The sequence below is a fragment of the Thunnus thynnus genome, chromosome 15 (assembly GCF_963924715.1).
Source record: "Thunnus thynnus chromosome 15, fThuThy2.1, whole genome shotgun sequence".
Lineage (NCBI taxonomy): Eukaryota > Metazoa > Chordata > Actinopteri > Scombriformes > Scombridae > Thunnus > Thunnus thynnus.
The window spans coordinates 9,224,662-9,252,141 of record NC_089531.1 but is presented as its reverse complement, the minus strand read 5'-3'; the positions used below and the strand labels follow the sequence as shown (position 1 = coordinate 9,252,141).

General features: G+C 39.7%; 4 protein-coding genes across 8 annotated transcripts in view; 1 reads left to right on the top strand and 3 right to left on the bottom strand.

Moving 5' to 3' along the window:
• Positions 1 to 332: 332 nt before the first annotated feature.
• si:dkey-211g8.9 (free fatty acid receptor 3) lies at positions 333 to 3,450 on the bottom strand. The gene has a single exon (XM_067612345.1). It carries the CDS (start codon positions 2,458 to 2,460, stop codon positions 1,459 to 1,461), a length of 1,002 nt encoding a protein of 333 aa, XP_067468446.1. The 5' UTR covers positions 2,461 to 3,450; the 3' UTR covers positions 333 to 1,458.
• Positions 3,451 to 3,526: 76 nt separating this feature from the next.
• tekt2 (tektin 2 (testicular)) lies at positions 3,527 to 9,906 on the bottom strand. The gene is made up of 10 exons (XM_067612344.1): positions 9,632 to 9,906; positions 8,263 to 8,425; positions 8,035 to 8,160; positions 7,538 to 7,743; positions 7,037 to 7,180; positions 6,603 to 6,717; positions 6,245 to 6,352; positions 5,996 to 6,139; positions 5,818 to 5,897; positions 3,527 to 5,327 (listed from the first exon to the last, which is right to left on the bottom strand). Exons 2-10 carry the CDS (start codon positions 8,416 to 8,418, stop codon positions 5,123 to 5,125), a joined length of 1,284 nt encoding a protein of 427 aa, XP_067468445.1. The 5' UTR covers positions 8,419 to 8,425; positions 9,632 to 9,906; the 3' UTR covers positions 3,527 to 5,122.
• Positions 9,907 to 10,410: 504 nt separating this feature from the next.
• Positions 10,411 to 20,270, bottom strand: usf2 (upstream transcription factor 2, c-fos interacting). Of its 2 annotated transcripts, XM_067612347.1 has the most exons (11): positions 19,527 to 20,270; positions 18,741 to 18,784; positions 17,864 to 17,979; positions 16,296 to 16,415; positions 15,435 to 15,597; positions 15,132 to 15,219; positions 14,761 to 14,805; positions 14,078 to 14,136; positions 13,522 to 13,613; positions 12,738 to 12,866; positions 10,411 to 11,943 (listed from the first exon to the last, which is right to left on the bottom strand). In XM_067612347.1, exons 1-11 carry the CDS (start codon positions 19,562 to 19,564, stop codon positions 11,854 to 11,856), a joined length of 984 nt encoding a protein of 327 aa, XP_067468448.1. In that variant the 5' UTR covers positions 19,565 to 20,270; the 3' UTR covers positions 10,411 to 11,853. The 2 variants fall into 2 exon arrangements, with proteins under 2 accessions (XP_067468448.1, XP_067468449.1); XM_067612348.1 differs by lacking the exon at positions 14,761 to 14,805.
• LOC137198459 (lamin-A-like) overlaps positions 17,279 to 27,480 on the top strand; it is a 15,238-nt gene continuing 5,036 nt past the window's right edge. Inside the window, exons 1-6 of one of the 4 annotated variants that reach the window (XM_067612341.1) lie at positions 17,279 to 17,337; positions 23,758 to 23,906; positions 24,469 to 24,821; positions 26,023 to 26,179; positions 26,647 to 26,772; positions 26,902 to 27,072. In XM_067612341.1, the coding sequence (XP_067468442.1) occupies positions 24,484 to 24,821; positions 26,023 to 26,179; positions 26,647 to 26,772; positions 26,902 to 27,072 (792 nt within the window). In that variant the 5' untranslated portion in view covers positions 17,279 to 17,337; positions 23,758 to 23,906; positions 24,469 to 24,483. Of the gene's footprint in view, positions 17,338 to 23,431; positions 23,907 to 24,468; positions 24,822 to 26,022; positions 26,180 to 26,646; positions 26,773 to 26,901; positions 27,073 to 27,480 lie in introns of those variants that run through there. The other 3 variants (XM_067612342.1, XM_067612340.1, XM_067612343.1) reach the window with 3 other exon arrangements.

Here is a 27,480-nt window from a genome sequence, read left to right as displayed (position 1 = left end):
AATAGAGCAACTTGACAATTTACATAATAATCAAGACATAACATAATTAACTATTAAGACTATAGACTCACAAATCAGTCTGTAAGCACTTTGCTCAACTAAAGACTGAGGACAATCTCCCAGCTTTGTTGTTAAAACTGGATGGAAACAATTAGAGAGTTTTAAAAAAAACCCAACACTACCAATCCAAAGTCTTCAGGGCGGCTTCATATTGGGGTGGTGACATGCAGTTCACTATAGAGAATGAGGGGAGAGCATCATTTCTGGTAAGGCGTGTCCTTGACAAAATGTAAGGAGTGTAGGTTTGTTAGCAGCCGTTCAAGCAACTAACTTTCATTTAGAAATCCCCAGACAATCAGTAAGTGTGAAGATCTTCGATTCTCTGGTCTCATGAGACAACTTAAACTAAAACAAATCATCAAATCATCAGTCTTCCAGCTGAATTTAACTGTGTGTGTGTTGTGGCTGACAGGAGGTTAGATTAATTCAATTCAAAGGTATTTCAACAAACAAAACCACAGGATACACTTGGACAGCTCATACTTTATTTTTGAGGTCATTTAACAACATTTTAAAAAGTAAACACAAACGTAACTGAGACAGCTGATTAACATGTTCAGAAACCAACCAATTAACGCAGAAATAAGTGGTGTATATTTAACTTCCAACATCAAACCGTTGGTAAACCTTTATGCTAAAGCACAGGTGTCACTAATAACGTTAACAATGCTGAAACGCAGCCATAATTTTTGAAAAACACTTTCTAAAAGAAAACATATTTGAAAGAGATTTCGGTGTTGCAGCTTGGAGGACTAATTGACACCAGATGGAGCCATTTGTCATCAAACTGATCATGTGATGCAAAGTTAAGCTCTTTTTTCCACTGACTGGTTTAAAACAAAGTCTTGTTGTAATCTCAGAGTGTGAGAAGTAACACTTAGTCCATTTCAAAGACGTGCAATCTACTTAGGCAAAAATGTAGATTTCCAAGTCTGCAAACAGTTCCTTTTTACTGACAAGGTGGCCCTGCTTTAGGCCATTCCAGAAAAAAACTACTTGCTGAGTCAGTTTTTATTGGGCAGAAAAAGCACTGACATATGACAGGAAACATCAATACTGCACATTTGTGGTCAGACTTGCAAAACTGCTTTTGTCATCATTCTTCTTCTTAAATATTTGGTCGAAAGAGAAAAGAAAGAAGAGAAGTTACGGTCAGATGACACATTGTGATGTGGTCTGGATTTAATCATTCTGCCTGAAACTGACAAAGACTGTTTGTAGATTTTTTTTTCTGGTTCATCTCTGAAGAGTCATATAGCAGTTGTGCTCCACATTTCCAAGCCTCACAATAGTAGGATAAGGATAGACATCTTCTATCAGTCTGTCCGTGAATGTTTTCATCCTATTTATCCTTTTAGATTCACCACAAAGTCCCTGAACTATCCGCTCACTGTGACCTCACCCTTGACTTATTTTGGTCACCTCTGCCCCTGCCTGGCTTCTGTCAGATAGCGTAGGCGGCGCCCTGACATTTGCTTCAGCGATGGCATAATTACATCGACGACGAGACCCCTCGATTCGGCTGAATTGACTTTGCCGTCCGCACATTCTTCCCATGACTCCTTTCGACACTGCTGGCGACAGCATCAGCATGACCACAGGCTCCAGGAAAACATTACAGGAGCTTGTCAGCATGGCGTATGTCCTCCACTCCACATTTTCCTGCAACACGAACCCCACAATGTGTGAGGCGTTGTAGGGCGCGTAGCACACCACAAACACAGCGAGTGTGGAGAGTGCAACTGTCAGAACTCTTCTCTTCCCCATTGGGGGTAAATTTGAGCGCCACACCAAGGTAACACATTGCAACGTGCAAAAGGACGTCACAATCAGTGGGAAAATAAACAGGACAATGGCCATCTCCAGGCGCAGGGGCAGCAGAACAGCCAGCTGGGAGGTGTTGAAATGTTCATAGCAAGCCAAGGTGTTGTTCTTGATGGAGACAAAGTGGGCCCCTCCTTCGGCCACCAGGCCAATGCCGAGGTGTAGAAGCACTAAGGTCCACAGGGCAGCACTGATGAAGCAAGAGATACGAGCATGGCGGTACAACTTGTAGACAATCGGGAATGCAATGCTGAGGTAACGCCCCACCGTCACGGCGGTGATGAACAGGCAGCTGCCGTAGAGTGAGGAGAAGAGGAAGAAGTGGTAAATAGGGCAGACAGGTGCTGGTAGCCTCCAGTCCTGAAGCAAAGTCTCCAGGGCCTTGACGGGCAGCCAGGCCACAAGCACCAGGTTGGCCAGGCACAAGTTGAGAGCGTAGACAACGTTGGGCGTGGCGCCACGTTTGCGGGCCTTGCGCAGGTACACAAACAGGACCAGCAGGTTGGCAGGAAGACCCAGCAGAAAGGTGAAGGAGTAGACACATAGAGCAACGCAATCCTTGACACTCACCTGCATCTCTTCAGATTAGGACATGGATACTGCTTACAAAGGAAGTCCTGCAAGAAAGTGGCACTTCTTCCTTTTAACCATGACAAGTTAAATCTTGAAATTCAAGCTGACAGGAAAGTCTTGACTAAAATAAGCAAACAAAGAGTCAGGTGCACAGTTATCTTTGTGTCCTCTCCATTTATAAACCACATATTTCAGAAGACAGAGTCTCCATTTGTGGCAGCAAGGTTCTTTCCGAAGCAGGTATGTGAATCATCTCCCTCAGTCATGTACAGACTGTGACATAGAAGCAGCAGCCCTGTCACACGTGGCAGCAGAAAAGAGGCGGTGGCCACAAAGGTGCTAATGCATGTGGGCATGAAGGGGGCGAGGTTTACACGACATCATGACAGAGATGCAGATAAAAAGACGCATCCGCTCATGCAGAAGCAGGGGGCATTTAGCAGGCACCAGGCTGCCTTAATTGCCCTCTCAGTGGAGGGCAACAGACAGGTAGCATCTGGGCCCTTAAGTGAAATGATTCAGAATAATTCAGAGTGTCAGGAAGCACATGGTCATCCCCTTAAAGCTGAAGCAGTCTAAATGAACTGGAGGACCAGGCAGTAAAGTCATAAAAGTGCCGAAGTTGATGGTCGATGCGAGGAAGAGGACGGGTTGGGCTTTGTGTAACGAACGCGTTTCTCACCGTTTTATGGCAGAGAATGTTTTCCTTTTTGGGTGTGTTAAAGTGAGTGTGAGAGAAGAGAAGGTGTGTCATGCAAAAGGCTTTTGGTGAAGAAAATGGAGCAGAAAATCAGTGACTTGTTGCAGAGGCATTTTATTAGAGCAGAGTGACAGATACCAAGAAACGTTTTTCCGAGAAAAGACCTGCAGCAGTTCAAAACAGGGCTGCTAGCTGTTTGATTAGTCTATCGATCAACTGTTCAAAACAAATGTGTATGATATATATTCTTCTGATATCTTAGAATGAATATTTGGTAAATAATGACAATATTTTTATATTATTTATTAGCTGAATTGAACGTGATGTTAGTACAGCCTTCAGTCACCTCTAACATTTTGTTGTTTTCTCTTTTCTGACGGCCTCCGAGGTTTGCGGCAGTTATTTTCAACATGAGGGCCATTTACAAGCATCCAAAGCCTGATACACACACAATACTTGTAAGATTAGCTCATTTTTGGTTTGGCTCTGCTCATGAGATTTATTGACAATAAGGAAAATATAGAGAATCGCCTGATCCTTTAAACAGTCCTGGCTAAGTTGTCATGAACAAAAAACTTTTAAGGTTTCTGTGATTGCCTTTATAATTAATTTTGCTCATATTTAACAAAGACAAGATGAGAGTCAAACCTTATTGATTAATGTGGTGCACAATAACAATTTTATTTGTTTTATTAAAATGTTGTGTCTTAGGAGCTTACAAGTTCTCATATAACTGATCCGTTCGTCGAGGTTTGAGACAGGGGAGACTCCTCTGCCTTGCAGTGTGTTGAGCCAGTTGTTCATGTGATTAGTCAAAGTTCTCACTTCCATGTCTATGACTAATAATAACCACCAACATTGTGTCAACTTTCTAGGGCTCATTGTATTAGTCCGATGTAGTTTAGAGAAACAAATACTGATTTGCAAATGCCGTCTAACCTTTCTGTGGTCTCGATATGTGTTGGAGAATATGGTAATTTATCGTAAGTGCTGTGAAAACTGGTAATCAGATGATTTTCTAAACAAACAAACACAGATTTATCTGATAATCTTTCATCGGAACCTTCAAACACAGAAAAGCCCCATAAATCTCTTTTAAAGAGGGTGTTAGCACCTCTTATAAACAGATCTTTTTCTCTCTCTCGTCTTAATCCTCATAAAAATTCAGCGAATGACACAAACATCCATTTAAAGACATTAAAGCTGAGGCAGGTGAGAATAACATGGGTTTATTGTTTGAGGGATCTTGTTTATTACCTGTTTACCAGATTTTTTATCTAAACCGTATATACTGTATGAGTCAAAGTTCACGTCATTATCACCGTCTTCATGCTCCAAACAGCGTCAGATGATCAAACAATATGACAAGGCCAAACAAAGCCATTAAAGCTAATGGTTCATAAAAGTAATGACCTTACTAGACCATGAACTTGAGCGCTTTCACTCTCAAATTGTAGCACTCAAACATTAAATTCTAAAAAAGACAACATCAAAAGTGTAAATACACTCAGATGCCAGAAATATCTTGATGACTAGATGTGTAAATATGTGTGTAAACCATTTTTAAAGATAATTTGCATGATGTTTGTAAGGAAGTTGAATAGATGCAGATAAAGTACATAAGTGATCATTTAACACAACACAACTGAAAGCAAATTAACAACACAAAAGAAGGTCTTGACAGGACAGGAGGAGATAAATAAAATACACAAAGTGTTCTGTCCTTCAGCATTAATGCATTTCATTACACATTTAATTTATTAAGCTAACTATTCTCTTCAAGTTTACAACATCAGAATTTAATGTATTTTAAGGATGGACAGAGCATTTTGGTGTCATGCACATTGCTTGATAATGTCTGCAGGATTATAAACATTACATCCAAGCTGAAAACAAAGTAATCATCCTTATATATTTGTTAAATTAGACTCCTTCCCTTCAAAAAAAACATCTAATACCATCTTCTTACTGAGCCAGCAGCTGCAGGTTACTCCTCCCACTAGAGTTTGTAAGCGGGACCAGCAGCACCGGGGTTTTATCAGCGCAGGAAGTTGATGTGAGGCGGGTACGAGTGTTCATGCTTCGCTGTTCCAGAGACAGAGCTTCCTGTTTTCTGGAGAGATCCTGCAACATGCGGGCGTGATGGAGCTTCATCTTCTGTAATGAGTGTCTGAGTGAACATGGAATAAGAGAAACAAGCAGTGAGGATCGTTTTAGATGGATTTCTTTCCCATGTGGTATTTAAAACATTAAGAACTATTATTTATTACTGTAAAACTGTAGCCCAAATAATCTATGTGTTTATTTTTTCGATTATTCACTTCTGTGGCTTCTCTTCGGTTTAATTAGCTGGGGTTAAGGCAGCACAATGTACAGAACACACTGTATAATAAAAACGGCATTCCTAAATGTGTTTTCTCCTTTATTTTATTCATTATTCAATAGTTTTAAGAGAGATACAAATATATTTCAAGACATATATTCCCTGGATGATTGAGTGTTACCTTTATCATTTTTGTGTTGTTAGCTAATTTTTGACTTTCCTGTATGTACAAAATTACATGGCCAATAAAACAGACTTGTTTTTACTGCTTAAAGATAAAAACGTGGATAAATAATTAGCTCTAAGTTGTGATCATAGCAACAAAACTCTGACTCACTGAGCCTCAGACAGCTTCTGCTTCAGAGCCGTGATTGTAGCCTCCAGCTGACTAACTTCATTAATGAGGCCGTGCTGCACCTGGGAAAAAACACAGGAAGAAAAGGATCAAATCAGGAAGAAACCTCAGAACAACTCCATTACAACTGCTAATAGTCCTTGATCTATTTCATATAAACCTCATCTTTGCACAGGTCCATGCCAGGTCTGTTGGTCCTGTTCTCCAGTCTGGTGTGAGCCAACTTCAGGGAGGCCGTCTTCGCCTGCAGATCTGCATCCAGCCCGTGGATGTCGCTCTCCATGTCAGTCATTTCATCTTCAGTCTACAGACAGACACACCTTGCTGATAAACAAACACCTCACAGTGAACAGTCACCTCTTGCCTTCCAGTAATACGGCTGGTTTAAGACCTTTGATAGATGACTCACATTTCTTATTTGCCACTCGAGCTCATCGCAGGCCTGCTCTTCATGGTGATTTCGCTTACGGAGAGCAAACTCTGTGGCCCTGCGCTGAGTCTCCAACTCATTCTGCAGCTAAGAAATAGAGGATAAAGAAAAGAAAGGGAATTAATCGCAAATGTGTCACATCTGACCCCACAGAAGAAATGAGAGCAGAAATAGTGCATGATATTACAAAACTGTTCCCAAACCATTTTCAAATTTTGTAAATATCTCTGAATCTGCGTTGAAGAAATCCTCTGAAATCCACTTCAAAATGGATGTTTCATTCAGTCTTAAGCTTAAAAAAATAGTATGAGGTCATATGTAGTTACATCACATTTACCTGGGCTCTAGTGAGACTCATGTCCTCCCTCATTTGCTGGGACACCTGCATAGCCTCCTGGGCACAAGTCACATTATACTGGCTGAACTGGACCCACTCCTGGGGGGTGGAGGACCTACAACAATGGCAATGACATATCTGCGTTTAAGCTTATGAGGCTGTTTTTTAAACTCTGATTTAACCAAGCAAGGTGAAAATTGAAGAATTATTCTGTACTTAACTCAGCTCAAGTGTTTATACCAAGATATAATGTGCCCTCAAAAAGTAAAAATTCTGTAATATTAGTAATCTAGGAGTTGAATTTTTTATTTGCCCTGTAAAACACTAACACAACAACAAAATAAATCAAAATGGAGATGTAAAATACATAAAAGCTGCCACTGGACGCAGTATTTGACTCTGTTATTTCATGCACACCCTCATCTTGAGGTTACCCTGACGGTATGCGAGTAGGATTGGTCTTCAGGGAGATCAGAGGTGACTTTATTGTAAGTGACAGGCAGGAGATATCGATGTCCAGGGCGTCCATCTTGTTTTGGAGGTCAGCAGTCAGTTGGTGCCGAGCCTCCTGCAAAATACTAGGAACATAAAACACAGGAAGGTGGTCAGTCAGGTGCAACAACCTGCATCAATATAACCTGTTATAACCTTACATGCCCATTAAGAGGATATTGTACTCTTAAAGGTGCAGTGTGTAGAATTAAGTGGCATCTAGTGGAACGGACTGCAATCTACAACCTCACCACTAGATGCCACTAAATCCTACACACTGCACCTTTAAATCATGGGTGAACAATACAAAAAGTGGATATTTGAAAGTGACAAACACACTATGGAAGTTGAGGGAATAGTTATACATATACAAAACAGTGGAAAAACACTTTAAAAAAAAGAAATAGGGTCCATCTGTAGTTTTATCCTTGTAGCCCTCTTACCACAGCTGCTCAAAGGCCTTGTCTATGTGCTGCTGCAGGACTTGCTGCACCCTTTCAATCAGTTCCACTTCTTTTTTTAATTGCTCATCTACGGGGTCGATGACCAGCTCGTACCCTCGCCGTCCCTCCCTCAGCGTCAGACACTCGGTGCTGACCTCCAGGGGAACCGCAGTAGCAGCCAGGGCCTGCTCGGTCTGCTCTTTAGACTGTCCCAACACACATCAACGCTGAGGTCATATCGCTGTCATTTCAGTCAGATTCAGACAGTGAAGTTTGTTTCAACAGGACAAACTGACACCTGCGTTCTCACAAGTATGATTGTTATCTGTTGAAAGGCTGCCACTTTAAATTTTGATTACATTGGATTCAAATAATATTGATACATACCCTAAAAAACACACAAATACATTCACACAAGCATTAAGTACATAGGGTCTAGAACTTCAAAAAAGGCTGATATATTTGTAATAATGTGAACACAAAATGAGATAAATCACCAGGGTCAGATCCTCCATCTCTTTATCTACTTTCTGTGCGCAGGTTTCCAATGCTTCCTTCCATCGAGCAACATCCCAGACGCGGTCGCTCAACCTGCGAGAGGTATCGCTCTCATCCCAGGTCGTCTGCAAAGAAAGGTAGCATCAAAATTACTGAGGGTAGGACTGATACAATGTGGAGAAGGAGGTGACACTGACATGTTGCATCCTCACAAAACAACAACCCACCGTACAGTTGGTCTCGTTGCGTAGTGACCTGCCTTCTTGGCGGATCACATTAGAAACGTGTCGCTCGTGTTGCGCTGTGGCAGACAGCTGGTGGTTGTTGCTGTACCACTCTGACACACTATGGTGCAGGCCGGGCTTTGCAGGAAGTGCAGACATTGTGCTGCTGCAGCAACATGAAAAAATATCAGACTCTGCATTAAAATATTTATCAGGTTCAGTTAAGTGACACTATTACAGAAGCATATGAATATTTCACAGAGTTTCACAGTGAGTATTTACAGAAGTGGTATAAGCTGGAACATGCAGCAGAGTAACACATTCAATATCTTGAGAAACTTATATTTATGTATTCTTATATTAACAACTGAATTTTCATTCATAATTTCAGTTTCAATTAGAGTAAATGTCTTTGGATCGCCCTTAAACTATCTGATTGACCCAGAAAACTCAGTTAATGTAGTTTTATTATATATATATATGGTTTGTTTAATCAAGGACTGTACTCATACACAGTTTTATAGACTCCAGTATCTCCATTTTATGACACTCTCCAAGTACTGTTCCAAGGAAAATATTACACTATTTAGTCCACTTCATTTGTTTAATGGCTCATGATTTGGATATAAAAGCTCAAACTCAAAAAATCTAAGTAGTTTTTATAGATTGAACTTTTCAAAAGTATAGGCAATATTTACAATAGACATTACACCTCCTGGACCTGATAATAAAAGCACCTTCTTCTTATTTGTTTCTCATAAATTATTTACTTGAAAACCATGGCTTTATATTTGCACTCTCCATAAGAGTACAACTATACTGTATGTACTTTAACCACATCCCTAATGCCACCAGCGGTATTTTTTAGTATACTTATGCTTAACAATAATTTACAGATCCCTCATAACTTATGAAGATTACTTATGGGTCATAAGTAACTCAGAGGTGACTACTCCTGTGTTAACATAACATTTATGTAAATTTAACAGTTTGCCCTATAAATTTGAATGCACTTAAACTTAATGGACTGTTTGAAATTTGCTGGTAGGACACAGGCAGTGAGGTGGAGACTCCCGGAGTAATGTGACAGTTACATACATGATACATGACAGGAGTTGAATTCTTCGAAACAACAGTCAATTTACTTTAAACCAGACAACAGAACCAGCAAAAAAATTAATACAAAGGCTTCATGAGAGATAAATGGAAACGTTATTCTGATAAAACGTCACATTTTATTTCTGATGATCTTAAGTCAGCTCGAGCAGCTTAGTTTCTCCTGTTGGTTCTCTACATGGAGTTTAATCCTCAACATAGTATCAATAAAGTATAAAACTCATTTTAAAGTATCCTCACTTAGAATTTTACTCACCGGAATTCTAGAATGTTCCGATAGTCGGCGCGTGCTGGTGTTTCTGGACTCGGTTTCCTATAGCAACAACTGCTCGGGCCGTCTCCAGGCAACGAGCCCACACAACGTTCGACTTTACTTAATAATTAAAACACTGCGCAACGTCCAGTTAATAACGTTTTTGTTGATTCTGATACGTCTATGACATTATCAGCCTACAGAGGACGTAAAGAAGGTGAAACAATTCTTACTTTTGTTAAGTTTACTTTATGTATACTCATATTGATATATGAATATGTTATCGTGTTCTCTTGTGTGTGTGTGTGTGTGTGTGTGTGGGGGGGGGGGGGGGGGGGGGGTTACAGTTAAGTATAGAACATTTTATATTACGTCATTTTTGGGCCAAACACAAAACAGAAAAATAGAAAACTAAGAAGTTTCATTTGACCACTAAATCAGTGGTTTTCAAAGTGGGGTGTGGGGAACCACAGGGGTCCTTGAGGGGGTTCCTGGGGGTCTCCAGCAACAAGGGGAATAATTTATTTTCACTACAATTCCATCCATAAGTAACACAATGAAAGACCGTATGAATGTATGTAGACTATTTTGGTCTTGGGTTTCATACACTTCCTGTGATAAAGCATCTAAATGCAAAAAGTCTTATCAGATGGAGATCTGTGGTTTAAATTGTGTCAGTTTAGGGTTTCTTGCTGTGAGAACCACTGCACTAAGGTGCCTTCCTGGCTGCTAAAAAGCTATTTAAAATACACAAATTGTATCGTTAATAATCAACACTCAGGTATAAACACTTCTGTTTTATTGTAGTATCAGAATTAGTCATGCCAGTGGTTATAATTCCATGCTGTGGTGACTTTCAGTGTAGACAAAAGCTGGTTAGTTACAACTATCATCACTTGCATCCAAACAACCCTCAGCACATTCCTGACCATGGCTGTTTTTATTATCTTCTGTCAGCAGCAACGGTTCCCAAAATGTTTTGAGAAATGGGGAAGAAAAAGCCACCTCTGGTCTCCACTAAAATGCAGCAGGACTGGTGGGCCAAACAGAGGCTAGTGGGCTAAACAGAGGCCGGGTCTCAAACCAAGACCTCACGTGCCTGAACCTCTATTTCAGTGCATTACACCAGTGACCTATTAAGCAGATATACAAACAAACTATGATTTAATGCCCGATAAAAAAATGATTCACATGTTGAAAATCATCTCAATAATTCTCATTTATCTGTACATTGCACCTAATGGGGACACAAAAGAGATCTAAATTCTATATGTAAAGACTTCATTGAGCCTGGGAACCACTTGCCAGTGCACTATCCCAATTACCTGAGCTATGGTAACACCTATATTCTCCAACAGGCTTCTATTAAGGCCTTGCGCTAAAAATAAAACCCCCATGCATGTGCTATCAAAGCTGCTTACACTTTGACTGACAGAAAAGTATCATAGTTCTTTTAATTTACTGACATTGGACTACATTTATAAGGTTTGTGAGCTCCGTCTGGTGCTTGGAGTGTCAGTGTTAAGAGGCAGAAATTGAAAAAGTTACCTAAATCTGCACACAGATCAACTATACATTATATACACGTGATCCACGGACAGTAAAACTAACCTTAATAACAGTGATGAATATGAAAATACCCATTTTACCCATTATGTTGTTCACTGCTGGAGGGGAAAGAGTCAATGTGAAAGTCAGCTTTGTTTTTTTTTTTCCTTTCTGTATACACATTCCTTAAAGACTAATAAATTAAAAAAGGACAAAGAAAAAAAAGGAAACTATCATTCATGTCACATTTAGTAGTTTCAAACACAGCATATCAACAAAAACATAAAAGAGTTTGCGGTAAGATAAAAAGGTGAAATCATTAAAAGTAAATTTTCTGTGGCAGGTTCATAATTTAAAGTAAAAAGAAAGTTTGGTGCAAGAGTGGTGGTGGTGTGCGGAGGTCGATTTTTCCTTGAAGCAGAGGTGAGAGGTTCATTTAGCTACACAGTTAACGGATTTCAGAGCGTTCATCCTTTGAACAGCTGGAGGTGTTGGTGGTGTTTTCAGTTTGCAGTCCTTCAGTGTTCTCTTCAAGCTCGTGTGTGTGTATGTTATATGTGTGTGGTCCAATTTCAGATGTAAGCCATCTCTCAACGTTTTTTTTCCGTTTCCTGGTATTGTTCGGGTGAGTGGGAGGATGCGTTTTTTTTGTGACGTTACATATGTCCAGTCCACAATCACTGTGGTGTCGCATCTCCATTGACTTCTACACCGTGCTGCTGTAGCTGTGCTCGAAGCAGTGCATTGTCATTTTTTAGCTCCTCAATCTGGAAAAAGCGAAAGAACAATTATTAGACTCAAAGAAAACAATAGACACAAAGCAATATAGTGAGTTTTGTTTCGCTCACTTTCATCTTTGGAGGATTTGTTTAACAATAGTAGCTGAATTATCAATGTGTGCTTATTGATGAACAGCGCCCACTGTGGCGACAAGTGGTAATTACAGAACATTAATTACTTACAAGGACATTGTTATTGCTCTCAGACAAATCTGACTTTTTCACAATTGTAATCACCACTTGGCTGTTGAAGTAAACTGGTGATTACAGTAACTCCAGTATGACATGAACATGACATTGTTATTACACTGTAACATGTTTCTTAACAGTAGCACAAGAAGGCAGTAAAGTGTTGCACAGCAACATCAAGCTGAATTTAGCAAACATTAGCCACTGGTCACCAGTAAGACTAGAGTCAAAATCTCTGGGTATAGTGAATTGAGTACAAGTGTATTTTATTGATTATTAACCCTGTTAACGTTTCACTTATATAAGAGAGAATGTGCTAGTTCTTCATCCAAAACCTACATAGGCTTGCTTTAACAGGTTTCTTACACCAGGTTAAGGTTACCTGTGTTTTATTTTTGGTTGTTTTTCCATTCTATTTTTTTCTTAAACAGTATGTTACTTGCCCAGACATTTTCCTGCTTACGCTGCCATTTAAATGGGTTACCTTTCATTCGCAGGCCTGCTTCTCTTCTTTTTGATTCAAAATAAGTGTCCTATTCAGGCTGAGTGTAGTCAAGCAAATATGTGAAGCAAAGTGTGAATGTGAAGTTAACCTGTTGTCTGAGCAGCTCGTTGTCCATCTCCACTCGCTCCACCTCCTTGTAACTCTCCTGCAGTCGCTGGTTACTCTGACGCAGCTCTCTGATGTAGTCACAAGCTTTGGACAGGATGCCTCCTTTACTCTGAGAATCACAACAGATTGTGTTGCTGGAAGATCAAATGACTCATCGTTTCCTTTCTTACTAAGATTTCTTTCTAAGCCTTCAGTTTTTCCCCCCACCATTGTGTCAATTGCATAAATCTTTATTTAGCTTTCCCTCCTGTGACTAAACCATCTCAGAGCCTTTGACTTTTGGCCAACTCCTGGTTACATATGGAGCAACAACAGAGTCATATGAACTCAATAGACGCTGCCACGTGTCCCTCTCTGTTACTTTTGACTCAGATTGTGAATCCTTTAATGTGGTTACACCTGTTTAAAATCTGACTTTCTGCCTTAGTTTCAGAAGGTCAGAATTCAGAGAAATTACTGGATGCATCCTAGCCACAACATGAATACAAGCAATGCATGCATGCAAGCAATGTTTAACAAGATCAACAACACAAAACAGAAACTTTCAGACTAAATATGGACATATCAGCAGTGTGACCTCAAAAAAACCTGATCTCTAGAGAGATCCAGCTTTAATCTAATCAAAGACTTATTACAGCCATCTGTCACCATTTTTTTTTTACATGCTTTGAAGACTTTATGAGTTGTTAGGAGGACACTTAAGCCTCACAAGAAAAAAATAAAATGTGATTTTCGGGGCTTTTTGTGTTTTGTGTGACACTCACCGCTCCAGTTCTGCTATCTACGCTGCAGTCAGGGATGATTTTTGAAAGCGTGACAATCCAGTTGTTAATCTTGTCTCTTCTTCTTCTTTCCACTGCAAAATTTTAAAAAAGGAAAGAAAGATACTTATCTTTTAACCCTAAAAGCTGTGGTCATATACATCTGACAACAGCAAGTATAATCTTAGCAGATGAGTTGTTTTAGATTAAATGCAGAAAACAACCACATCTTTCTTTTTTCTTTCAAACTTAAAAGGCCGTTTATACTGTATGCATTATCATGCAACTACAATTTGTCCACCATTTGCAGAAATGAGCTGCAACAGTCCCTTTTAAAGACAAAATTAAAACATAACACCTTAGGGATAAACATTTAAATCAGATCCAATATTTTAAAGGATAATTTATGCTTAAAATATTGGTGCTAATATACTATCATCAACTGTTTAAAAGGTTCAAATAACACCCAGGGCTTTCCTGAGGTACACGAGGATTCGATTTTATATTAAAATATTAGACAAAATAGTTTAAAACATTCATGACACTTGTGACCACATACCTTCATTGTGCTGTGCTCTTCGCCTCTCATCCCTGGGTGCCCGTGGACCATCCACCTTCCTGTAAAGACACAACAAGAGAAACAAAAAAAACATACATTTGACACTAACATTTGGATAAAATTCAATGTCAGATTTTCATTGTGCAGAATATTAACCATATAAAAAACAACTTAACAAAACTGTAACACCTTAACTAGAATTCAGTGACACAACAATGTTGTCAAAGGTAATTAAACAAAGATCCATGTGATTGATAAAGGAGATTTGTTTACTTTTATGAATCAACAATAACCCATAAATGTACCCTTCATTATGGTTTATGTCAAGCTAGACTGTCTCATTTGGCGGGAAGGTGCAGGGCCTTCATGTCCTCCGAAGGGCACACTTTTGTGGGCCTCGTCCTTCGAAGGATCTGGCCTCTGAATAAGGGTTTTTAGTTAACTAATCAACCATAGTCATGCTATGAGAAAGACTCAATCATAGGATGGATACCAAAAGTGGGTGTAAACTAAACCTGGAGGCAGTCAGCTTACTCCATGTATGTAAACAGACTGACTATATACACATGTAATTCACCAAACAAGGATGCTAATGATTGATTAGTGAGCCACCAAACGTCTCTACAACACATCATGGGGGCAGGGTGGGGGGGTTGGGGGGCGTATGTGAAAGTTCTCCTCACCAGTTTGTACTGCCATGCTGCAACATCTCGCTTTCACCAAGGTCTCTGGGGATGGCAGGTAAGTAGGACAGAGTGTGGTTTTCAGATGTTGGATGTTTTAAATGATGGATATTGAATTTATTTGTTCATCTTCACTTGTACACACAATGACAAAAACTAAATCATTCCAAAAAAAGGGAGGAAAAGAACATCCAATCCACTGTGGAGAAGGGGTTAGAAAATGTGTGTGGTGGGTGGGGGGGTGGGGGAGAGGGGAGGGTGAAAAGATGGCTGACCATGTGGGGAAGGTGCTGTGGATTTGGTGAAACACCAGACTTAAGGGATGATGATGATGATGATGAATATGCAGTGAGGCGTTGTGTTATACTCACGCTGTGTAGGTGTGCGTGCGCGGTGCGATGGTACGAGGGGTCGCCGTCTGCAGCACCTCAGGGGGGCTCATCATCACGTAAAACTGACCTAGATTTATAAAAAAGGGACAAAAAATTAAGTTTATCCCGCAGTGACAAAAGAATAAAAATATTCTAAAGATGCACTGATACCTTCAGTATCTATTAAACATGAAACAATGTGTCTTGGGAAGCTTTTGACTGTTACTGCATGTATAAAAATATATTTTTTTTTAAGATAAAGCATCACTTTTCCCCCCAGATGATTATGGAGCTTTTTCTCACCTCCTGCCTGTGTGATCGTTGGGTCGGCGGTGGCCTGCACCGACACGGCCGTGGCTGTTCCATCGCTGACGGTGGCGGCGGGGAAATAAGCAAACCGCGTCTCTCCCCCCACGGTCTCCCCGACAGGACTGCCCCCGTTACTGAAAGGGTTCTGGATGACAGCCTGAACGGTGATGAAGACAGGAACAAGTCAAAATAGTGAGAATAATATCTAAACGACTGATATAAAGTATAAGGTAAGGTTATGTGTGTATTAATGTAGCTTTAAAGTGATGTTTGAGACATCTTGGGGTGTAATTAAGAACAAAAGAAGGGTAAATCTATGTGACATCTGCCAAAACCTTCAAAAAACATGTACATCTATATCAGCATTGCTTTCCACAATATCGCTTTCCTTTCAATGCAAGTGAGGGTTTAAAAGGTTAGCTACCTAAGCCACACTGCACTCACAATGATTACACTATTTCACTATTATCTGCTTGTGATATATTTGTGATTGAGCTTCACATTTTATGAGGTTTCCTAACTTTTATTTATGATTATAATAAGGATTGATTTGGCAGACAGGAGTAGATTTAATGTTACTATTCAAAATGTTAATGTTTATTATACATATTTTAGAGAAAATCTTTCTCATACTTGTTTTCTTGAAACAAAAGTTAAATCACAATGAATAAGAAGATGTCGGTCCTGTTTTTGTGGGACCAACAAGAGCTTTGTGAGTACATCTGAGTTGTTGAATCACATGTCATAGCACATTAGCATGAACATACAAATTTTTCTTCCCGCTGTGTTTGGTGTTGCTTTGTTGTGCATGTAAATTAGACAGAAGTCACGCAGTCTCTCAGTTTGTCGACTGACCTGTGCCACTGCCTGAGGGGCTCCGGCAAACGCTGCAGTCGAGACGACGCTGACGGCTCCGGTCCCGTCAGCTGTTGCTTCTATTTGATCGTCTGTCACTTGAACCACACGATAGGTCACCTGTATACAGAGCAAAGAGGAAACACGTTTTTAAAAAAAAGAGCTCTAGGGAAGTGGTTTTAAATTGTATAGTTGCTTTTACAATGCCAAATCAAAATAAAACCTAGACTTAAAAACAAAATAACAACAAACAACCGACGTGGGAATTCATGACATTTATCTTAATGTAGAGAGGACGGTTAATCTCACATTTACATCTTTTCTGAGAATAAGTAAGTGGTTATTAGGTCTTAACATCTACCTCATCTGTTTCCTATGATAACTCTGGGTTTGGGGTTACGTATGTGTAGAAATACAATTCCTGGCAACAAACAACTGTGGTTTGAACATGGCTAATTTAAAATATCTTGGTATCAGTTATCTAAACCCCTCCTTAGATCACGGCACGTCTGTCAAGCGAATATTTCTCCACACACATTGAAGACGTGTGCATTAAGTTGGACTGTGGTAAGAACTACTCGGTATATTTTAGATACTCAGTATCTAAAAAGTAAGAAGGGAAGGGTCTGTATATTTATCCTAACCCAAAGTCACACAACCAGAAGTGTAAATAACTGAGTTTTTCTGCTATAATTTAAGCTGGTTTCATTAGCATGTCCGGCTAAGAAGCATACTACCTTCAGCACTAACCATAGTAACCAAGTGTTACTTCCAATGCTAAGGCAGGTAGATACAGCTGATAAAATTTGCCAACAAGTAGTCACTTCTGACAGCCAAATAAACAGTTGCCAGCTAGAAATGAAAAGCTTATTACTTATCCTTTCAAAAATTACTAAGAATTTCAAGCAGTAAATCGACCGTTACAAACTGAAAGATTGACAGACATAGCAACAGTAACTACGGGGGCGGGGCTTAGCTAACGGTCAATCGGTAGAATGAGCAAACAACGTAAGCACCAAAACCTGACCGTTTAATGGCAGATGTAAGACAAATTATTTGTATTTTCTCAAAGTACAGTGTTTGAGTTACACATGTTTAAGTGCTGCATAAGTGGAAAGAGACAGAAAATTGTTAGATGGAGCCAGAGACTGGTTATCTGGAGTGATTAGTACTTAATAACACCCCTATTATGCTACTCTTGCTACAAATCTGTTTTTACTGTGTAACTACTGTACTACTGCTGCTCTTAACTATCTGTTGTAGGGAGAGAAAATTAATCTCCAACAATTTTGATAATCGATTAATCAATTTGAACCATTTTTTAAGGAAAAAAAAAGATAAAATTCTTGGGTTCCAGCTTCTTAAATGTGAATATTTCAGGTTATTTAGACCTCTTTGATAGTAAACTGAATATCTTTGACTTGTGAACTGTTGGTCAGGACAAAACAATGCATTTTAGATTGAATTTTGGACTTTAGGAGACAATCGTCGACATTTTCTCACATATTATAAACCCAACAACTAATAAATTAATCGTGAAAATAAGTCGAGAGGTTCTCCATCCTCACCTGTCCTCCACTGTTCTCTGTGCGGAACTGGTACTGCACATTGTGGTCAGCGAACGCAGCTTGTGGGACACCGGTGATGGTCACTGCTGTCTGCTCCTCCGTCCCCACCGCTTCTCCTGCAACATACGGCAAGCCAAGTTTAGTTGTATAGCGCATTTCAACAACAAGGCAATTCAAAGTGCTTTACATAGAGCATAAAAGGCATCAAGACAGAATATGAAAGGCAAGGCAATTATATAAAGGCATTTAAATACGATTAAAAAGTGTTAAATTGGAAGTAAAAGGGAGCTAAAATAGAATAAGACAGACCAGGGTCTAAATGTTTCAAATCTGTGACTCTGCATCGGGTCAGAGACATAAAAACACAGATGTGAGAAAAAAGATATACACATAATGTCTCAGCATGAGACAAGAATGGACAAGAATATTCAAGAGTATGTAAATATAACATAATTTATCTTTCTCTGAGAAGCAGCATGTACATTTGTATTCAATGCATGCATTTTAATGACAGCACTAGGATTACAACTAACATTTTTTCCCATTACTGATTGCACTGACAGTTATTTTATTGATTAATAGTTTGTAAAATGTCAGAAAATATTGTAAAACATCCAATCCCAGTTCACAGTGCTTGTTTTGTCCAACCAACACCTAAAAATATTAAATAACTTTAATTAACAATGAAATAAGAGCAAATCCTCACATTTGAGATGGTTGAACAAGCACATATTTACTGGGTTTTTTTTGCTGAATATACAATAACTCTACTATCAGAATGTGTTGGCAGATAATTGTCTACTAATCAAGTAACTGCATTTGCACTAACTAGGACACTTGTTTCACTTGGTTAGATTGGAAGTAAGGAAGCTCTCACCTTCCTGTAACTGCACCACCTCTTCTGTTTCCTGTTTGTCGTGACTAAAAAAACAGAAAAGACAGATGAGTCAATTGAAATCAACAGTGATTACTTGCAAACCAGATCATTACTTATCACCAATAGAGTGCCAACCCTGAGTTGTGGATGAACGGCGCCCCCGGGTGGTCACATGAGTAAATGATAAATAAGACATAAATAAAGTAATCGTACATAATTGGCGTACATGCATGACAAAAATCAAGTTTTCTGCAAATTCCAGGAGGAAAATTACAATTATTTGGTGATTAAAAGTCAAGTATAAGTGGTTGATTGGCTGCACATGGAGAGAAAAACTTTCAAAAATAACTATAATACTACTAACACCACCCTGTTTTCGTTAAAAAAGCATTTTAATCCCACAAAATGTGCATCAGGTACAATATCAGCACGATGCAATCAATATTACCCTGAAAAATAGACTCAAATTGCTGTTATGAGCTTGCCTTGCTTGTCTAGTAAATATAACAGCAGATGTAATGTCACAGATTTGTAGAAAAAAAAAAAAAAAAAAGGGCGCTCAGTTTTAGCTGAAAATATCTTTAATGGTGCTTAAAGGCAGCATTAACCCAACATACTGCACAGACACCGATCAACCGGGAGACACAAAACCGAGCGATGCACAAATATTTTCTAAAAAAGTAACCGCAGCATAAAGCTTATTAACAGAGCATCGCGTTGCAGGGAGATTTTAGGCCGTGGTGGTGGGAGCCATGGCAGAGCAGGAAGCGGCCAACAGCCTCTCACCTCGCCGAGCTGTCCAGACTCTGCTCCAGCATATCCATGAAGGTTCCGCGGGTGTAAAAAAAAAAAACGCCGATATTCAACGACACTGATTTACGGAGATGGAAGCGCTGATCACGGGGACAAACACACGGGTCATGTGAGAAAGACAGTCCAGGACACGTGAGGCACCGACCGGGCAAGGAGCTAAAATGGAGGCCGTTGTGAAGCAGGACGGCGCCGTCTGCGTCTGTGCGTAAAAACAAAAAAACAGCTCGGGCGGTTTACGCGGCTATGAAGGCGGCGGTGCTCCGGCTTCTGCTGCTGTCAAGGGTTAAGATTGTTAAAGTCTTTAAGATGAGCTGCTGGATGCACTGACAGAAGATGATTTCCTCTTTAAATAGATGAGCTGGAGGTCGTCTTTGGTGTCCTTTTTTTTTTTGTTGCTCTGCGACACACAGCTGCTGTTTATCCGCGCAAAGCTGCAGGCTGGCTACGACATGCGCCCGATAAGACGCGGAGTGGACTACTTATTATGCGATACATTTTTTGTTTTTCACTGGGGTTTTTTTTGTTGCTTTGTATGTGTACGATTTCAGACATTGTCATCTAGTATTCACGTGACTCCTCCAATGCCAACAGTTGGGGTTTTAGAGACAGATTCTCGTGTCTTTTCTCTGTTTATTTCCTTATTTAAAAAAAGACTTAAACGGGTACCACGTGGATTATTTGGCTTTTTAGTATCTGAAACGGTGTTATACTGTCTGTTTACCCTGTCAGGCATGCTCAAGTGTATTTATCTGTCAGATACACGTTGACAGGCAGCTCCTCAACGCAACGTTTTTCAGCTTCCTTGCCCAGGTGACCACAGAGATCCAATACGGGTTTTCCCACAAACCACATGACAGAAACCATGTCCATGCCGTGCCACGAAGCAGCGCGCAGCGCACACACGGTGCTCATAATTCACCGTTTTATGTCCTGTTGGACAGCTGTAGCACCAATTTTACGTCAAAATCTGATAGGAGAGCTACTTTTGTGGGTAATTAATTGGGCTGTAGATGAAGCAGGAGAGCGGTTACGAGGGGAACATGCTGTCTGTCCGCAGGCAGTCACGACATTTCCATCACATCAGCAGCCAGTGGGAGGCGATGCTGGATCCATCAGGCATAGTGTAGACAGAAAATACACTCACATTCACTTCATGAGGTACACCTGCACAATCTAATGCAATCCAATACAACAGATCTGCCATAAATTGTATTTTATGTTTATTATTGAGGTTGTAGTGGGTGGTGGTACAGGAGTGCATTATATTGAAAGGTGTTTCTAATATTTTGTCCACCCCATTAACATACATGAAGTGGGCAAAATACTAGGGACACTTTTCAATATAATGCACCCCAGTACATCACCATCATCCACTACGATAACACAATAATAAACATAAAGTAGAATTATCACCCTTCTGACGATGTCGACAAAAACTGAAAATGTATAAGTTTCGCAATAGTTGAGAGTTGTTGTATTGGTTTGCATTTGTGTTTCTAATAAAGTGGCCGGTGAGTGTTTATTAGCAGATATTCCAACTATGTCTGAGATCAATTTTTTTTTTCCCCCACTTGAAAGGTTTTTAAGTTTTTATAAATGAGCTTCAGAAAACACCTTGAAATCATCAGAACATCTAAAAATGTGATTTAGTATAGAACTGAGAAATAGTAATAAAACAAAAAAGGACACCAAACAAACACAACTTCATATTATACACATTAAAATATGATAGTAGTTCATAAATTAGTAGTTTCCAACAGAATGGTTGGGAAGTTTTCACCCATCTGGAAGTTTTGTTGTCTTAAAACACTGAATCTAAGTAGATGAGGAGGGGTGGATACTTATGCAAACAAGTATATTGAATTTTACATTTGTAGCTTATTTATATCACTTTGTAGAGATCTGTTTTCATATTGATATTAAAGGGTGTTTTTCTGCTAGTCAGTGTCAAGAAGCCACATTAAATCTAGTCAAACTTTCAAGGGGGGTGAATAGTTTCTGCAGACACTATGAATCTGAGGGATTACAAGATGATTAAAAGGCAACGCAAGAAAGAAAAACATCTCTCCACCATAATTACAGCATGTTTATTTTTTCCAACTTTTCTGTTTTTCCTCTTGTGAAATACCGGATACTTTAACCTTTTCAGGTCTGTAAATGTCCTTCAAAAAAAAAAAAAAAAAACAGAAGAGGGGACAATCAGTCTCACATCCACACTGAGGCCGTGTCCTTTGATAAGGGATCACAAGCCAAAAAGTTTGAAAAAATGACTTTTTAAAAGTCTAATATGACCATGCCATGACAATAAAAGCATTTAATCATTTTAAAGGGAATGCTCTGGAGTTTTCTTGTATTTTTAAGCCAAAAAGTTTAATGCAACTTCCAAAAATTTGCAACTTTCACAGCAGCAGGGTCCAACATACTCAATAAAATATTGTGATAACTGAATGTGTTGATCATAGAAATTGCCTCTAATAAAATAAATACTAAATAAAATCCTTACAAGCATACGTTTGCAGAAGAAAACTAGTTACTGGGATTTGCTTGATCATCTGATGGAAATCTATAATAAATACATACAGTACCTGAAACAGAAGTACCCTTTTAACCCTTAACATTCAGTTTCCCCCTTTTATTTCCCGTTAAATAGCTTTCATGTCTGTCAGAATCATATGTGTTCTGTATCTGCTTGTTTACAACATATTTACACTGAATAAAATATTCAAATGAAAGACTACATGACATCTATGGCTGCACTATTCCCTCAGTGGGAAATATTCTAGATGTGTTTTACTATGTCTATACACATTTCCTCACAATTTGACAAGACATATTTGGTGTCTTTGGAAAGATTTGCATCGGCCTATGTTTACACTGTAGTAACTGAAAAAAACTGGGCCTATGGATTTTTCAGCTACATAACATCTTTTAGTCTCAAAATTAGTCAAAAATAAAAGACAGTACTTCAAAGTTGAATAAAAAAACACTCAGTCAGACAGAGTTCAGTGCAATATTAGATTTACTGTGCAAATAGCATAATACAGTAAACCGAGTCTTGGTTCATGAAGCAAAACCCTAAAAACCGAATAAGAAACCATTATCTTATATACTCTGGAGAGTGCCTCCCAATGTGGAGCTTCAGGGTTCCTCCCATGTCACAAAGTCCAGGTAATTTCCACCATTAACACCTCTTCAGTGGACAGTCCCTGGCATTTGTTCAACAAGAGGCTTACGTGCCTTTATTGATTACACTTACATATTGGTTTATAATGAAACTTCACCTAACACACACAAAATAGCTTTTTTTAACATTAAGGCAAGTTACTTCACCTCTTTTTCATCTCCTCCTCACCTTATTTCACCCTGCTCCCCCATCATGCTCCTGTGGGCAAGTAAGCAAGTCCCTTATCTTCATCTTGACATGTTTATGATATTCCGTTTATGCCAACACCTTATGATATCTTCTGGTGGGCTTCACCCCTGCCAACATCAGGCTCTGGCTGGTACCTGTGTCCACTCATGCTCACAATTTTGGCGAAACATCTACAACACGGTCCACGTTGCCTATAAATCATCATGACCTGCTCATTCCCTTTCTGTAAGAGACACAGACTTCATACACTCACATCACCTCTTCACCTGATACAAAGACACACATATATTAACTCATTTTGTTAGGATTAAATGTATTATATGCATATACCAGGTTAATCACAAAAACCCCCCCCACTACAACACTGATGGAGTTTTAAGTGAAATATTTAAGAATATTTAAAGAAAAGGAAAGAAATCAAGATTAGGTTCTCTTGAGTCAATATTACATAATACTCCAGGTGTGTATTTAAGGGTTAAAACAATCTAAAACTTCTTATAAAACTTAATCATTTCAACTTCATGGAGAAGTATAAGAAGTGTGGTTTGAGTAAAATACTGTAAATGAGTCAACACTCAGGTAATAGATCTGTTTAAAATTATCCCTTGTTCATATCACATGTCATTGTGCATTTCTTTTAGTCGAGAGTGACTCATTCATTCAAATCACACACCCATTACAGTGAGACAGACAGAGAGAGAGAGAGAGAGAGAGAGAGAGAGAGAGAGAGAGGGATGGAGAGAGAGGGGAACAGCCACCTACTGAATGCCAAACTTGAGGCCAACCTCTCTCTTCTCCTCCCATCTCATTCTTTCCTACATGGGCACTCAGATGAGTTTGCAGACAGCGCAATAACAGGCTGAACAGTGCTGGAGAACTCAGAGAGACACTCTGATCACAAGTTTACCAAGGAAACTAACAGAGAGATCATCAGACATCCTCGGAGAACAGTCTTCTCTTTTTCCGACCCACTTAAAAAGGTAAAATCTTTCTATAAAAGTCATTTTTTTGTGCAGGGATATTACTTTGACTTTTGGGTGGAGTCGTTAACCCCTCCCATGATTTTTGTGATTATACTGTTTGTCTTTTTTTGTCCTTAATGTCGTTGCACTCAAAGGAGTTGGAGGTTTCTGGAAATTGTGCATATTTTACAGTGAATTATGTTCTCTTTTGCAACTCTAAACTTGCAGTTTTGACTTTGTTGTACTTGTATGGAAGTTCACAGATGCACACTTTTCTTCAAAAGTAAAAAATATACTTATATGGATAGATTAGCCATGCTTTCATTCTTGTGTTCTGGATTTATTTTAATAATAAGAATGATGAATGTTAAATGTTGATTTATAGACTGAACTGCATGGTTGACTTCCTCCATCCTCCCATTTAAAGTCCTGTTTTCATTGCACTGAGTATAAATTATATACAATAAAATGTCAGTTTTTGCAAATGTGCACCAGAATAAGAAAAAAGTGTAAATTTATTGTGCTTTAAAAAAAAAAAAAGATTCCAGAAAGTGAATAATCGTGTCTCTTTCTACAACAGTAGCAGATAGGTGCAATGGCGACACCCAAAAACACTCCCAGAGGTGCAAACACACCGCTGTCCCCCAACCGCATCACCCGGCTCCAGGAGAAGGAGGACCTGTGCAACCTCAACGATCGTCTGGTTGTCTACATCGACAAGGTCCGCTCTCTGGAGACCGAGAATGCCGGCCTGCGTATGCGCATCACAGAGTCTGAGACAGAGATCAGCCGGGAGCTGACGGGCCTTAAGGCTGCCTACGAGACCGAGCTGGCGGATGCCCGTCAGACCCTGGACTCGGTGGCCAAAGAGCGAGCACGTCTGCAGCTGGAGCTGGGCAAGCTGCGAGAGGACTACAAGGAGCTGAAAGCCAGGTGGGTTACAGCACATGACACTGGTCCAAATCTAAATCTGGTAGCAGCTTCTATTGTGTTTGCCATGTGTTTGCAGGGGTGGTGCTAGTGAGGAGAGAAGGAGGAATATTTTTAGCAGGGCTTAAACCTTTCAAACAGTAATAAATCACATTTATCAGCAGCCCCGAAATGTCTTAGCAGCACCACTGTGTGTTTATGAGATGCAGTTTCTTCAGACATAAAGTCCAAATGACCATGCTCTCTTGGAAAGTACTCACAGTCTGAATGTAGATGTTAGATATCACAGAGCTAAGCTTGTGAGAGCAGTTTTGGTCAAAAATAAAATTGGGTTGATATGCTGTTTTATAACCAAATTGAAAAAAACACTAGTGATGCAGATAATTTGTGTTGTCTGATGATCACGAGAGGAAACGGCTCCCTCGAGGCCTCTGAAATCCCCTTTTTTAAAACCAAATCTTTCTCCGTTATTGTGATCCGTCCGCTTAATATTGCATGAGTTTGAGGGTTTGTGATGGAAGTGTGAATATCTGAATTATTCATACATGTAATGCACAGCAGCAGAAGATAAGTTACTCATTAGCTCCTCATAGCTGGTGCTTGTTTAACTGTTGCTGACGCTCTGCCTGTCGCTTTGCCCTGCTCGCTGGGGCCACTCCCTATAACATACCCTCCTCATTGCTCACTTCAGTTTGACGTTGGACTTCCACTCCGGCTCCTTCCCGTGCTGCCACATCCCGGGCCTGATGACTAACTCTTTCCCTTTCTCCTCCTTCACCAAAGTAATCATTATACACACAATACGTGGCGGTGTTTAGTGTGCTCCAGTCTTGCTTCCATTATTTTTCCATAAATATTGAGGAGATGGCAACTGTGTGTTTTGGTAAAGCCAGGCCGTTGCCATGGCAGCGTTTCAGCTAAACACCAACAGCGCTGGCTTGTGGCTACCAGATGCATGGGATCAGAGGCTGATCACTGTGGGCTATGAGTCATACGCAGGCTTGGAAACACCAAGGTCTTTCCCCTGTTACTATTTCATCCAAGCAACATTAGATTGTGTAAAGGAAACTGTAGTAATTTACTTTCCACTTGGTTCTTAAGTTATAAAACAAAATGAACATCTATCCCTACTCTCTTCACTGAAATATTCTTATTCTCTTATTCTTAAACGTTTTTTAACACCTGATTCTTTTTGTCATTACAGAAACGGCAAAAAGGAGTCAGATCTGGCAGGAGCGTTGCAGAGGCTCAAAGACCTGGAGGCCCTGCTGAACTCAAAGGATGCGTCTTTGACTACGGCTTTGGGGGAGAAGCGTAACCTCGATGTGGAAAACAGGGACCTGAAGACGCAGGTTGCCAAAGTAAGCTCAAGCCTACGCTCAATTTAAAAATCTGTGGAAACACATCTGGGATCAATCTCGCTGTAGTTGTGTTGTAAAATCACCAGCTCAGTTTGTCCACTGTGTTTTCCAGTTTGTGATACTAAATGTCACGGCTCTATTTTTAGCCTTCACTTCTAGCCTTTTTAATTTTAAGTTCATCCTGTAGGGTTTTGCAAGAGCCTCATAAGAGTTGTATAATTTTCTCAAGTGAAAATAAAACACCAAAATTCTTGTGTATTTCTCCAGCTGACCTCAGCAGGGCAGACTTCTTCAGACATCTGTCATGGCTGCTTGAGCTCAGGCATTTTGATTAAAGGACTGTCTCCATAACCATCCCTGATCCATCGCCAGCACACTTCTGTGCTGCGTAGTTGTGCTCTCAGCTGCCGGTTTATGTGAATGTTTGTGCTTTGTACTAATATTTAGTTCCTGTTATGCTTTCTTAGCTGGACACCACTTTGGGTGATGCCAGGAAGCAGCTGCAGGATGAGATGCTGAGGAGAGTAGACGGAGAGAATCGCATCCAGACTCTCAAAGAGGAGCTGGAGTTTCAAAAGAACCTGCACTCTGAGGTCTGACTCTCTTATCATCATCATCATCATCATACATCACTTCTCCACTTACTTTTTCTATCACATTAAAATCTGCCTGCTATTTCTGTATGAAGTGAAAATAATCCTGATGTTATAATTCTCCAACAGGAGCTGCGGGAGACGAAGCGACGCCATGAGTCTCGTATGGTCGAGTTGGATAACGGTCACCAGCAAGACTTTGAAAGCAAGTTGGCGGAGGCTTTGGCCGAGATGCGTGGTCAGCATGAACTGCAGATTAAAATGTACAAGGATGAGATTGAGAAGACCTACAATACTAAGGTACGCTATCATTTTAACGCTGCTATAAGGTAAAAAGCCATAATTGAACAATTAAACTGTCTCAACAAACCATGTGTTCCCAATGACTGCCCATTGTCTATTGGACATGTTATACATTAGAACAATAGAATGAACAGTAGATAATAAAATCTGCTTAGAATACCAGATTGATGAGAGTTCTGCATTTTCATATTAAATCAACTTAGTAATAGTTTTTCGTGACTATTTAACATTTCTGGCACTGTTTTTTTCTTTTTTCTGTCTGTCAAACTGAGCTGATATGACACCCGCTGTATCTATCTAAGAACAATTCATGACATTCTTTCCATCAACAGAAGATAAAATATCAGTAACATGATCATAACACAGGAAGACATTTGGCATTTTTCTTACTTCCCTTTTTTCAAC

Excerpts from the sequence above, each read along its gene's own strand:
- si:dkey-211g8.9 (XM_067612345.1), bottom strand. The coding sequence starts at position 2,460 with ATGCAGGTGAGTGTCAAGGATTGCGTTGCTCTATGTGTCTACTCCTTC.
- tekt2 (XM_067612344.1), bottom strand. The coding sequence starts at position 8,418 with ATGTCTGCACTTCCTGCAAAGCCCGGCCTGCACCATAGTGTGTCAGAG. Across the intron at positions 8,161-8,262 it reads GCAACGAGACCAACTGTACG|ACGACCTGGGATGAGAGCGA; the intron begins GTGGGTTGTTGT and ends CTTTCTTTGCAG. Across the intron at positions 5,328-5,817 it reads CAGAAGCTGTCTGAGGCTCA|ACACTCATTACAGAAGATGA; the intron begins GTGAGTCAGAGT and ends ATGTTCACTCAG.
- usf2 (XM_067612347.1), bottom strand. The coding sequence starts at position 19,564 with ATGGATATGCTGGAGCAGAGTCTGGACAGCTCGGCGAG. Across the intron at positions 18,785-19,526 it reads AGTCTGGACAGCTCGGCGAG|TCACGACAAACAGGAAACAG; the intron begins GTGAGAGGCTGT and ends CTGTTTTTTTAG. Across the intron at positions 16,416-17,863 it reads CAGAGAACAGTGGAGGACAG|GTGACCTATCGTGTGGTTCA; the intron begins GTGAGGATGGAG and ends CTCTGTATACAG.